The sequence below is a fragment of the Poromitra crassiceps genome (assembly GCF_964638095.1).
Source record: "Poromitra crassiceps genome assembly, chromosome: 1".
Taxonomy (NCBI): domain Eukaryota; kingdom Metazoa; phylum Chordata; class Actinopteri; order Beryciformes; family Melamphaidae; genus Poromitra; species Poromitra crassiceps.
Window position 1 is genome coordinate 9,012,402 of NC_139623.1, and position 12,787 is coordinate 9,025,188.

The 12,787-nt window shown below is 37.8% G+C and overlaps 1 protein-coding gene across 3 annotated transcripts in view; it reads right to left on the reverse strand.

Moving 5' to 3' along the window:
- tax1bp1b (Tax1 (human T-cell leukemia virus type I) binding protein 1b) overlaps window positions 1-8,693 on the reverse strand; it is a 41,513-nt gene extending 32,820 nt beyond the window's left edge. For all 3 annotated transcript variants that reach the window (XM_083636133.1, XM_083636134.1, XM_083636132.1), the window contains exons 1-2: window positions 8,597-8,693; window positions 5,301-5,494 (exon numbers count right to left, since the gene is read on the reverse strand). In XM_083636133.1, coding sequence (XP_083492259.1) covers window positions 5,301-5,477 — 177 coding nt within the window. In that variant the 5' untranslated portion in view covers window positions 5,478-5,494; window positions 8,597-8,693. The remainder of the gene's footprint in view (window positions 1-5,300; window positions 5,495-8,596) is intronic.
- Between the last annotated feature and the right edge of the window lie 4,094 nt (window positions 8,694-12,787).

The window sequence follows — 12,787 nt, forward strand, 5'->3', positions numbered from 1 at the left end:
CAGTAGGTGTGAGTATGCAAAAGGGAGTCAACACTAACCAAGCATTTGGCTAAAAAGAGGAGAGTGGGCTTTGTTTCAAAGAAAAACCTGCAGTGCAAGCTTTTGGTTACAGGAGAAGAAAAAGCAAGGCCAGTTCATGTTAATCTGTTATATCAATGGGTGTCATTTAAGAATGATGTGCAGGGACAATTAACTCTTATCTTTCAGATACCAAGAAGGAGGGGAAGCAGTGCTTATGTGGAGAGCTTTTAGTCAGTGCTTCAGCATAATAAAGCGTGGACAGCGGGTAATCATTCAAACCAACAGAATTTGGTACTACTATTTTCCTTTCACAGCAAATAGTTGATAAAAGAATTGGAAGTAATGCTGATCAAAGGCTTTTATTGCAGCAAAAGTGATTGAAATGCTAATTTGAAGACCGAGAAGAGCCGTCTGTCTGTCATTGTAAACAGGGTTTGAAGAACAAAATTTGAATGTGAACTCCACATTGGGTAAACTCCAACTAAACTAAAGTGTATTGGTTAAGTAATATTCAGTCTAATTTTATTTCGTTATAAGGAAGTCTGGAGGTTTGCAGATGGAGAAAATAATCTTGCTTTTTAAAAGTGTAAATTGTCATTAATCTGTATGCTTGTCTGTTATACAGAGATGGACAATGGAGTGAAAATCTGGAAGCGATTTTCAGAGGGGGGAAGGAAGCGGAGAATAATGAGAATAATGAAGAGTTCGGAGTTCAGACTTGTGACTGTGTGTATGAGAGGGAAAGGGACGGACTTGACATTTTCGGACTGACTAGGAGAGAATTTTATTTGTTATAGAATCTAAGTGAGCTCAATACTGTAGATAGAGAATGGTTATTTGTGTTATTTGTTGTGTGATTAATTGTTTACAGGATCAGAAAGTAAGGTAAGTATGACATGTGGACTTATGGGAACAGCTGAAATACTGCATGAATTAATACACTAACCAAACTAACTAATTCATAACTAATTATGAAAGTTGGGTGTTACAATAACCAAAAATGTATTGGGAATCGCCATGGAGAGGAATCGAGAGCAGGTAATCTTGAAAAGGAATCAATTTAAGAGGTGAGATGAATCATTCTTTATACAAATTATGCTGTTAATGTCAATTGAACTGAAATGAGAATCCTGAAGATCCATGTTTGTGTGGTGCCATGTAAATAATTTAAGTTATGTTTTTGTCTTTACAGAGAAGGAAGTGGAGACGGAGGATACAAAGAGCCAAAGAGGAGGGTTCGAGGCAACAGATAGGAAATGACTCATTGATGGGACACTGGACAATTAATATTTGAAAATGTGTGATACAATCAATGAATATAGCAATTAATAATATGAAAATATAGGAAAATAGTTTGGTGAGTATGAAAATGCAGGGAGTACAAATTTAAATGTTGAAATAATGAGGGAAATTGTCCAGTGTTGCAGAAAGAGTCGCCAATGATAAGTTGAGTACAAAGTGGCACATTTGTATAATGGTTCTTGTTAAATAATCTTCAGCTATTTGCAATTGTAGTAGTGTTATTGTTTTAGTTTAATGCTGAGATACTGTGTGATTTTAAGCGTAAATGTGCAATCTGGAGTGTGCAGTATTTTGAGATGAATTGGCAAGTTGAAAATTCAATACAGGTTTCTAAAGCACGGGCCTGAGGCCGAATGAGGTTTGTGGACAGATTTTGAGTGGTCCTTGGTTTGTCTTTCAAAATATATTAAATATGGCCTCCCATTGATTAATAAGCCAGTTTACTTTGCAATTTTCCCTCACCTAAGGCTAACCCTATCATCATACAGGTTGTCTAAGCCAAGTAGAAACAGCGTATGCAAAACCGAAACAAATAATGTGGAACGTGAGGAAAGAGGGGGTTTGATCTGATCACACGGAAGTTAAGCTTTTGTGTTGTTAGACCAATAAATTCTCAAATACCCAATCAAATAAATTGTAAAATTGATGGCTTTTGAGCCAAACTTACAGCTGCCATGAAGTCTTGGTTATGTGAAATCCTTGACAATGAACATAGTGTTATGGAAAGTACTGGAAAATCCTTGAATTTCATTTTGTAATGTCTGCATGAACGCTGGTTATAATGAATATGATTAACACTCTTATCCCCTAGGGTTAGATCAACAAAGGAGGGAGCAGTTAATTCGGAATAGAAGATACTTATGACTGTTGAGATAAACTGATTTATATAAAGGAGAACTAAGATTAGATTTTCTGTTTCAGGAAAACCAGGAACATCGAGGGAGACATCGAGTTCAAGACAAAGGAACATTTCAATAAAACAGACAGTTTAGCAGTGAGAAAGGATATTGATTTAATGAATGAAGTGGAATGAATGAAGTGTGTGAATAGCAAGTAGGTGGAGCCAATGAAGACGACCCAACGCGAGGACGAAGAAGAAATAAACCTGCCACAAGAATCCTGCACTCCCTAATTGAATTCAGAAACATATGCCAAATAATTGATAGTGAACTATAAACCTTGAAAGCTGTTAAGTGTAATAATATGTACTGTAAAGGAGTGAATTGAATGTATGTTGTGTCTAGTACTAGAGTATGTAACTAATTAATTCTAGAAGTATTGTATAAAAGGCCTATTATAATATAGTATAAACATTATCATTATATAATAAGCATCATCATAGACTTTTGGTATCGCTGGTAGGCTGGGTTATGCACAGGCTTTTTAAGTGGGTGGTTCTATAACAGTAGAAGCTCGCAGAGGCCTTTCCCTACTTTGAAGGAAAGCAAATGGAAAAAGTAGGTTTACCTCTGCATGTGAATAAGCTGTTAAAAGTCACCGCACTCAGTGCAGAGCTGTGTGCAGGGTGGTTCATAACATGGTTCCCGGGTCATTTGATTCATAGAAGTGGTTTGGACTTTGTGGATTATGTGATCTGGGAAAGGCTGCGTTGTGGACCTGCTTGTGCGCATCTCTGGATGGGGTGAGATGTCAAAATGCTGATGATGTATGCTGATAGACAAAAGTTGCAAAACCAAAAAGCAACTTTATAATAAATCCCTCAGTTAAGTTTTTCCTTATAAGGAAAAAAAGGAGGGAACTGTAGATAAATAATCCTGTTCATTACTACTCCAGGAAGATAGAGGGCGCTGTGAACTGCAGACACAGTGTCTGGGCGGAGCCTAGACCAAAGGTTATAAAGAAGTAAGACCTTCTTTGTTCGGGGTCATTTGCCTCTCTTAAGGAAGTAGTGTAAGCAGGCAGTGATCCGGATCCGTGTGTGTGGACTTTTGTTTTGTAAATAAACTCTGTTACAATTTACTCTCTAGAAATGGACTTATTTAAAGGTTAAAACGAAATATCTCACCACACCAGTTTGATCTATTCCTTTGCTATACAGTATTATATGTATATAGCCTACACCTACACCAAAAGCTACCCAACAGATTTCTCTCAAATGTTCTTCCTGCAGCCATATTCTGCAATGACGTCAACAGAGAGAGAAACACCTTTTGTGCGAACAGTGCAAGCATGTTCAGGCAGAATGCAACACAATCAGATAGAACAAAATTACGGTAGTTTGAGTTGTTTTGATTGGGATTGGTTTGATCCCAGTTTCCATCTCATCAGATCCAGGTCGCTGTGAAGTAACAAGTGTCTGCTGGTCTACAGCAGCCTGAGGCTGTATGCTGCCCTCCACCCCCACCACTCACTACAGAGGAGGCTCAAATCAATTACTGCCACTGTATTGGATTTAATGTGCTCCTATAACCAGATCCATCTGGGGGGACACGGACAGTGTGCGATGAGGGTCAAAAAGCTCCATTCCCTCTGCCAAGCTCATTTTTCAAATGTGCATGAAAATGGCTGCACTCAAAATCTCTAACAGGGTTTATTTTTATTCTCTAATGCAGGGATACTCAACTTGCTTTGCCCGGGGGCCACTTTCGTGAAATGATAGAAGGCCAGGGGCCAGTTAATAAACAATCAATATACATTTTTCTGTAGCGGATTGTAGGTGTCAGATGGAGTTTAGTCTGACAATGTTGTGCACACCGGATAGTTACTTAGGTTAAGTACATACATAAGTGCCTGGGTAGCGAGCAGACTGCGGTATTTGACAATTTAGCAGCTACATCATAGATTATTGAAAGATATTCCATATTCCAGACTGAAATGCTATAGCAGAAGTGTGAGTATTGGCCAGAATTACATGAACATTTGGACACTTATTCAGCGGGTATCTTGCATGTTGCGTTCAGGTGCACTGTAAAAAAAGAAAAAAAAAAAAAAAAAAAAATGCAATTCCATCGCGGGCCACACAGTTGAGTATCACTGCTCTAATGCATCAATCCCTAGTTCACCCCTTTATTAGTAACATCTCAGTAATGCAACTTCTGCAAGCTGAAATTCTGAGGTATGGCTGCTCAAAGGACACCGACATAGATTCACAGTTTTTTTTAGGTGAGTCACTCAGTACGTTTACATGCACTTAAAAAAATCAAATTATTGCGTTAGTCCGCCTAAAACCGGACTTTTGAAATGCATGTAAACATGTTAGCTCGACTGAAATCGAAGTTATAAAAGTCTGACTAACACACCCAGATAATGCGATTGATAGTCGGACTGGAACTGGACGAGGCGATCAGCGCATGCGTTGACGTTCTTTGACCCGGAAGTCGAACAGCGTGTAAAACTGTTATGTTAGCAGCCAGGGAGCGATTAGCTAAAGCTAAATGTGAAGTTCGTTGACGTAGAGTTAAATCTGTGTCTAAAATTGTCTAGACAACATAAACACAGAACACAGCAAAACAATCTCCTATAACTAAAATACACACAGGGCGCAGCGTCTCTCAACATAAACACACTGCCACACTATTATATGGGCCAGAAGTGATCGTTTTGAGGGGAAACGTTTGTATAATTATATCATATTTTTAATGAAATAGCTGCATTATTAAGAGACTTGCTGCTATGCAGCTGTCAGAACTGGCAGAGCCTGCGGGGAAAGAGTGCATATCGCCACCTATCGTAGTGGAGGCAACATGATTCCATCCAAAAAATCGATTCCCCACCTGTGTTTGTATACTGGGACAATACAGTAGTCTGAGTAAATAGCCTAATCAAGCTATAACCATTAGCTCGACTTAACTCTGCATGTAAACGTACTGACTATGCTAGCCATGATGTCCTTAGTGTAAATACAGTAGAAGAAGGTAGGTTTAGAAGATGTATCTACAACGCATCATTAAAGGTAGGTCCTGGTCAATGTAATAAGGAAAAAAGAATAACAGTAATGCATTAACACAGTCACTCACCTTGAATATGCCAACCCAGTCCTTCTGATGAGGTTTAATGAACTGAGTGAGGGTGTAATGACACTCCAGTGCACCATGGGGCAGGTAGCTCTTCCCCACATTCTGGAATATGACGTGGGCAAAGTTTGATGTATCCATGTTGTTGCTGACTGAAGTCCTGTCCAGGAACAGTGCCATAAATCATTCAGCACTGGCTACAGAGGCAGAGAGCAAAGGAAATATTAGAAACGAAACTAGCCAGAGAAACAATTAAATTGCCATTCTTTATGGTGCAGTCATGCAATCTAAATGCTTGACCAAACACTGCAATCTGGACAGCCAAGTGAGACTGCAATATGACGGTAGTCTAGCTATCTCTCTACATATCCCAAAATGCCTAAAGATGTCACACATAAATGTCCATTTACTTTCCATTTTCAAGTCAACCATTTTCTCTGCTGTGCAAACTGTGTTGTCCTTGACCATGTGCTGGTTGCCAGTGTCATATATCAGGGGAATGCTAGTTGCATGACATCACTCAACAAGATAGTTAATGCTAAAGTGTTAGTATATAGCACCATAGCAAACAATCTAGGCCATTCAAGGATGGTTTTGGTGTCTATGTTCTTTTCATCACTTAACAGGTAAGTTGACTGACAGGCCAATCTCCCAAATATGCAGGATTGAGAACCAGAAGCAACCAGAAGGCACCAGTTAAGTCTTCGACAGTGAATATAATCATTATTCAATATGTCTGTCTGAGATCTTGAGACTTAAATATCATATAATACTGTTTAGTATTCACTGTCTTAACACTGATTTTCTTGCAATATATTCATATAGCCTTTCCAAACTAAAAACATTTTTTTAACACCTAAACAATGACACATATAGCGGCATGTACATGATCAGCAAGAATTTCCTGTTTCTGTACACATGTGCAGTGAATGAAGCTTGTCATGGCAAGTTCCTTACTGCATTTCCTGCTGTCAAGCAAACCCTTGTTTTGAAAAGTGCTAGCGTAGCTAGCTAATAGCTATACAAATAAACTGTTACTTACTTACTAACTAACATGAAACCTGATGGCCTTAATTTCAGGAGGTGATACACAAAACACAAAAGGAGGTGATCTACAACAGACAGAGAGCTGTTACTCTACTAGTTGGATACAAATATAACATTCTAAATAATGCTTTTTCTAAGTTTCTAGTGCTTTTGCATGCATTACCAAACACTTATCAACAGGAACAACTCTTTGTAGGAGTCTCTTGTGCTTCAGCCCCTCCACAGAGGGAGGTCGGTGCTCTCAGAACAGGACAGTATAACAACAACAGTGTTTGACTCTGATGAAGACGTTTTGTGTCGAAACGTTAGTCACTGCGCCTTATTAAAATCATTTTCCAGTTAATCGAGTGCTCCAGGAACAACGCTTTCCCAAGAGCTAGAATCTTGGAGTTCGATTCACAAAATATTTAATAGGAAAAACCATTGAGTCATTTTGCTTTTTGGGAAGTACAAACATGCCCACGGCTAGGAATTGAAGGCAAAGTCATGACCCGCCCTCCTCTGCCTCTGATTGGCTAGACTCGTTCCTTTCGTCGGTTGGATTGGTCAGGTTATTGCCACAGGATGAAGTAGGATGTCACAACACATGATGTGCTTGGATATCACATGTGCACCATTGAATTCACAGGCGTCAACACATTTTTGCATAGTTTTAAGTGACAAATCGTACCAGCGTACTAAATGTGTGCACGTTGGCAGGTCTGGAATTTCTGCCCAAAGAAGGAAGTTATGAAAAGCTGACAGTCATGACGTTCATCCAGGTGGCCCATTTGGCTCAGGTACGTGCCATGTAAACACAAAATACTGGGATTATCCGGCCTAGGAACTTTCCTGACACTGCACTCTGCACAATCAAAGGCAAAAATGCCCCAAATGTATTTTCTTTTTTTTAAGTGTTCTTCCATTTCTATCAATCTGTCTCCCGATTCCTCAAATAAGTTCTGATATTTCTCCTTTTGTAACTTAAGGATAAACACACATTTGCTTTAGTCAAAGGACAGAAAGAGGCTAGCCCCTTGCAGGACTGTAGTCCGCATATGATTTCATCATCTGATGGACCACAGTCCCTTCCCCACCGATGGACTCTTGCGCTGCTGAAACTCCCAAGCAGTCGAAATCAGAGATACGCATGTATATGTACAGGTGTCACAGAAACATTTCAAAGCCACCTAAATACGTGCGTATCTCTGATTTCGACTGCTTGGGAGTTTCAGCAGCGTGAGAGTCTACCGGCGGGGAAGGGACTGTAGTCCGGCAGATGATGAAATCATGCGGACTACAGTCCTGCAAGGGACTAGAAAGAGGCAAGGTTCACAAGTGATCCTTACTATTATTTGGTAAGTACGGTAACCTAATAGCTTAATCACAATCAAGTTTGAGAAATATCAACCACCGGTAGTTGTCCTATTATTAATCTAGGTAAAACAGTTGTAGGCAAAGATACATAAAACGGTCCACTGACTCAGGAATGACGAGTTTACTTCATGGAAATAAAATTGCAATTGTATGAGAGATGACGCAATTAGTAAATAATATTTACTAGTAAATAATAATGACTAATTCACAAACTTTCAAGGATTTCAAGGACCCGTGGAAATCCAAGTGGGCTTTGTTTTACTTTGAGTTACAGTAGCATGAACAGTTCCAAACCAGAAATATATCCGCGGAAATTACCCGTGGCTTGTGTGGTGGTGACACATGCCTGGTGCCTCATACAGTGACAATGTATCTTAATGGCATAATAGATCAAAGTTTTGTATTCTTGTATGGTATTTAGCTATAGGCCTAACGTTACATGTCAACACTGTTTCAGGATGTAATTTCCCTTTATCGTTGTAATGGACGGTAGAAACTATCAACTGGCAACTAACGTTACAAGATATAGGCGAGGCCTAATTTGATTAACAGAGATCATATCTGGCAGTGTACACAATTTACAGGTTGTTAACGTTATACTTTAAAGCAAAGATACGTTTGTTACCAAAGAAATGGATAATTTGCCGAACGAAATATTTACTTCAGCTAACATGTAACGTTAGCTAGTTTAGTACGACATCCTCCTCGAAGGAGCAGCTAACGTTAGCTAGCATGCCAGCTGGTCGACAAGGTTAGCTAACGTTAGCTTGCTAACAGTCAGCGACACAGTTTCATGGGGTAACGTTACGTTAACCTCTGAAAACTACAGTTAACTGTAAGGGAATTATATAATGTTTATCTTATCGACACATTGACATAATAAGCTTTAAACATACCCAGTTGTCATGTTGAACTGCAGCTAAAAATCCAAATCTATGTTCAAAACAATTGTTGACGCAGTTCAGTGCTCTTCCTGGAATACAACAACATTACGTCATTTCCGCAAAGATAGTCTTTGGGAATCCCGCACGTCATACAGTACTAGTTGTAAATTATTTGTAATGTAACATTTTTGAGGAATTAACAGGCGCTATTGTAACAATGTAGCTACTAGCTACTGTACAGAGAAATAATAGCACAACGACATCGGCAGTGATAAAAAAAAAAAAAAGATACATTATGATTAGTATAACAACGAGTCAGGAACAAACTGCTAGTAATGAATAGCAGGGAGTTGAATAACTCTGAATCAACGAATCAACACAGACTATTAGTAAATGAACGATCTAATGATTACTTCCTGGATTTAAGAAACCAGTATGTAATGATTAGTTTCTGATTTGTGTCCCTTCAAGTAAAGTAGAGCATACTGAGTGGTTACTAGTGAATGCATTATTACTTCATGATTATCTTATTATGAACTGTCTTGGATATTTACGTGGGTGGGGTAATATCATTGGTAATATATAATATCGTAAAAAAATGCAACTGCCCTCCCATTTACCGTATATTATTTTCTCTCTGCACCTGCAAAAAAAGAGATCTGCCCTCGCCCACCCACCCACAAGTTCAGCCTTTTATAACTTTATACACAACTTAGTTTGTTTGATAATACAGCAATATTAACTTTTTATCACCCAACTGTCATATCTGGTGAGATAGTGAGAGTCATTGGATTGAAATTGTATTCCTCCTATGTGCAGCAAGGGCAGCAACGTTTCATGTGATTTGTTGTTATAGAAAATATAGCCTATGCAGGGCAGAATGGCAGATATTGATTTGGTTGCTGTTACAATTATGATTCTACTGTACCTACATGGATATCACCAATCATATAGTGCCATTTTAATCCATTTAATGTCAATCAGAATGATAATGCTATAGCCTGTTTCACCTGTATCATTCTGATTGACATTAATTGGTAACACTTTACAATAACGTACACAAATACTGTAGTAGTTACTAGTAAACTAATCATTAACTAATAGTTAGATAATGAGTAGCTAAGGAATAATTTGTCATTAGTCAATCACTAGTTAATCATAGTTAATGAGTAGGTAGTCATTAGTTAATGATTAGTATCTAAGTTCCTGAGTAGAGTAGTTAATCAATACCTAATGATTACTAAATGTCAGCTTGTGAATATAGTTCAATCATGAGAGACTCGTAATATAATTTTAACAAACTTTATTGAATCAGAATAGACAGTTTGAGTATGGCGTATGACTCCATGATGTGACGCTCCTCTTGCTTATGAGAGAGGGGCGTCAGTGCTGTATGAGATAGGACATCCCCCCTAAGGGGATTTGTTTCCAACAGGAGTCATGACATTGGTGGTGATCTGGGGAGGTGGTGGGATGAAGCTTTTTGCTCTGGAGATGCTGGATGAATGCGTGATGCTGACACAAGGTGAGTGATGACTGCACAAGTGTGATTTAAGCTGTGGTGATGGGGGCTTTATATAGTACCAGGAGAAGGGCATTTATGATGTCATAACTGATGTCATTTATGATGTCATAACTGATGTAATTTGGGAGAAGGGCATTTATGATGTCATAACTGATGTCATTTATGATGTCATTTATGATGTCATAACTGATGTCATTTGGGACGTCATGGAGAAGGTGACGTCGGAGATGGAGACGTCATTTAGTGACGTCATTTGGGCTGAGGGTTATGACAGCATGGGGTGCTCTATTAATGCCTTATTTGGTCTTCCATGATTGAACTACAGTCTGCGACTACACTAGTTAATCATTAGTTAGGTACTGATTAGTCGGTCAGTTCCATGAGTAGAGTAGTTAATCGTTTGTTAATGATTAATAAATGTCAGCGCGTGAATATATTACCTAATCATTAGTTAATCATTAGTTAAGGTCACATTGTGAGTATAGCAGTGAATCATTAGTTCATGATTAGTTGTTAGTTCCTTAGTAGAGTAATTACTCATTAGTTAATGGTTAGTCAATGGTCAGTTTGTGAGTATAATTAATTGTTAGTTACTCATTACTAAATTATTACCTGTCCATTAGTTACTCTTTTTGTGTACCCTATTGTAAAGTGGTGCATCATACTCAGTAGTTTATGAATACTGAATCATTACTTAATTATTACCTGTCTATTAGTCAGGGCCGGTTCCAGAACAAGATGACTAGGGGTGCATCCTAGATAGGAAGGGGTGCAGATGCCCGGGCCCACTCGAAAAATTTGACATGTTATTTTACTAAAAATAATGCATTTGACCATCATTTCAAGTAGAATGATACCACCCAAGCAAGAATATTTCAAGTGCTTCAAGTGCTTTACTGAAATATTTGGACCATATAATGATAATACAATTATCTCAACCTTAAAAGGTTACATATAGGTGCCAAAAAGCCATAAAATCACATCAAAGAACAAAGAAAAACAACAACTATAATTCAAGTTTAAAACAGTAAGTGTGCAGCTGTAGCATTTATAAAAAAATAAAAAAATAAATATATATATATATATATTTTTACTTTTCAACTGAGCATGCAGACAATTAAAATAAGGGTGCAATGCATGCTTTTGCACCCCCGTAGAACCGGGCCTGCTATTAGTTAGTCTTTTTGTGTACCCTATTGTAAAGTGGTGCATCATACTCAGTAGTTTATTTGTACTGAATCACCTGTCCATTTGTTACTCTTTTTGTGTACCCTAATATAAAGTGAAAGATATCCTTATCAAATAAACACTCAGTCCAGGTGAGATTTGAACCCTGAACCCCAAGATTGTTAAATTGTAAGTCTGGTTCTCTACCATCTGAGCTAACCAGCCTGTTAGTTGGTAGAGCCATACTAGGGATCTGTAGAGCCAGAGACTAAGTATTATGTTATATCCATATACTACTTTCTGTTCAAGTACTTATAGTTTTTAAGATATATTCCACCCAAATACTACCTTCTCTCCAAATACTTATAGTTTTAAAAGTATATTCCATCCAAATACTGCTTCATGTCGAAGTACTTAGGTATGTTTCAGCCACATACTACTTATGTCTAAGTACTTGTGTTTTAAAGCCCAGAATATACCTTCAAAACTATAAGTACTAGGAGAGAAAGTAGTATTTGGGTCGAATATACCTTCAAAACTATAATACTTGGTCTCCGGATCTACATATCCATAGTATGGCTCTACCAAGCATTAGGCTGGTTAGCTCAGATGGTAGAGAACCAGACTTACAATGTAACCATCTTGGGGCTGAGGGTTAAAATCTCACCTGGAGCGAGTGTGTATTTGATAAGGATATCTTTCACTTTATACACAAAAAGAGTAACAAATGGGCAGGTAATGATTCGGTACTCATAAACTACTGAGTATGATGCACCACTTTACAATAGGATACACAAAAGACTAACTAATAGACAGATAAAAATTAAGTAATAATTCAGTATTCATAAACTACTGAGTATGATGCACCACTTTACAATAGGGTACGCAAAAAGAGTAACTAATGGACAGGTAATAATTAAGTAATGAGTAACTAACAATTAACCATACTCACAAACTGACCATTGACTAATCATTAACTAATGAGTAATTACTCTACTAAGGAACTAACAACTAATCATGAACTAATGATTCACTACTATACTCACAATGTGACCTTAACTAATGATTAACTAATATATTTGCACTGACATTTATTAATCATTAACGAACGATTAACTACTCTACTCATGGAACTGACCGACTAATCAGTAACTAATGATTAACTACTATATTCACGAGCTGACATTTAGTAATCATTAAGTATTGATTAACTACTCTACTCAGGAACTTAGATACTAATCATTAACTAATGACTACCTACTCATTAACTATGATTAACTAGTGATTGACTAATGGCAAATTATTGCTTAGCTACTCATTATCTAACTATTAGTTAATGATTAGTTTACTAGTAACTACTACAGTATTTGTGTACGTTATTGTAAAGTGTTACCCATTAATTGGATTAAAATGATATATACAGGCTATATACACACACACACACACACACACACACACACACACACACACAAATAGTGCTATACCTCTGTGAATACGAGAAAGGAGCCGAC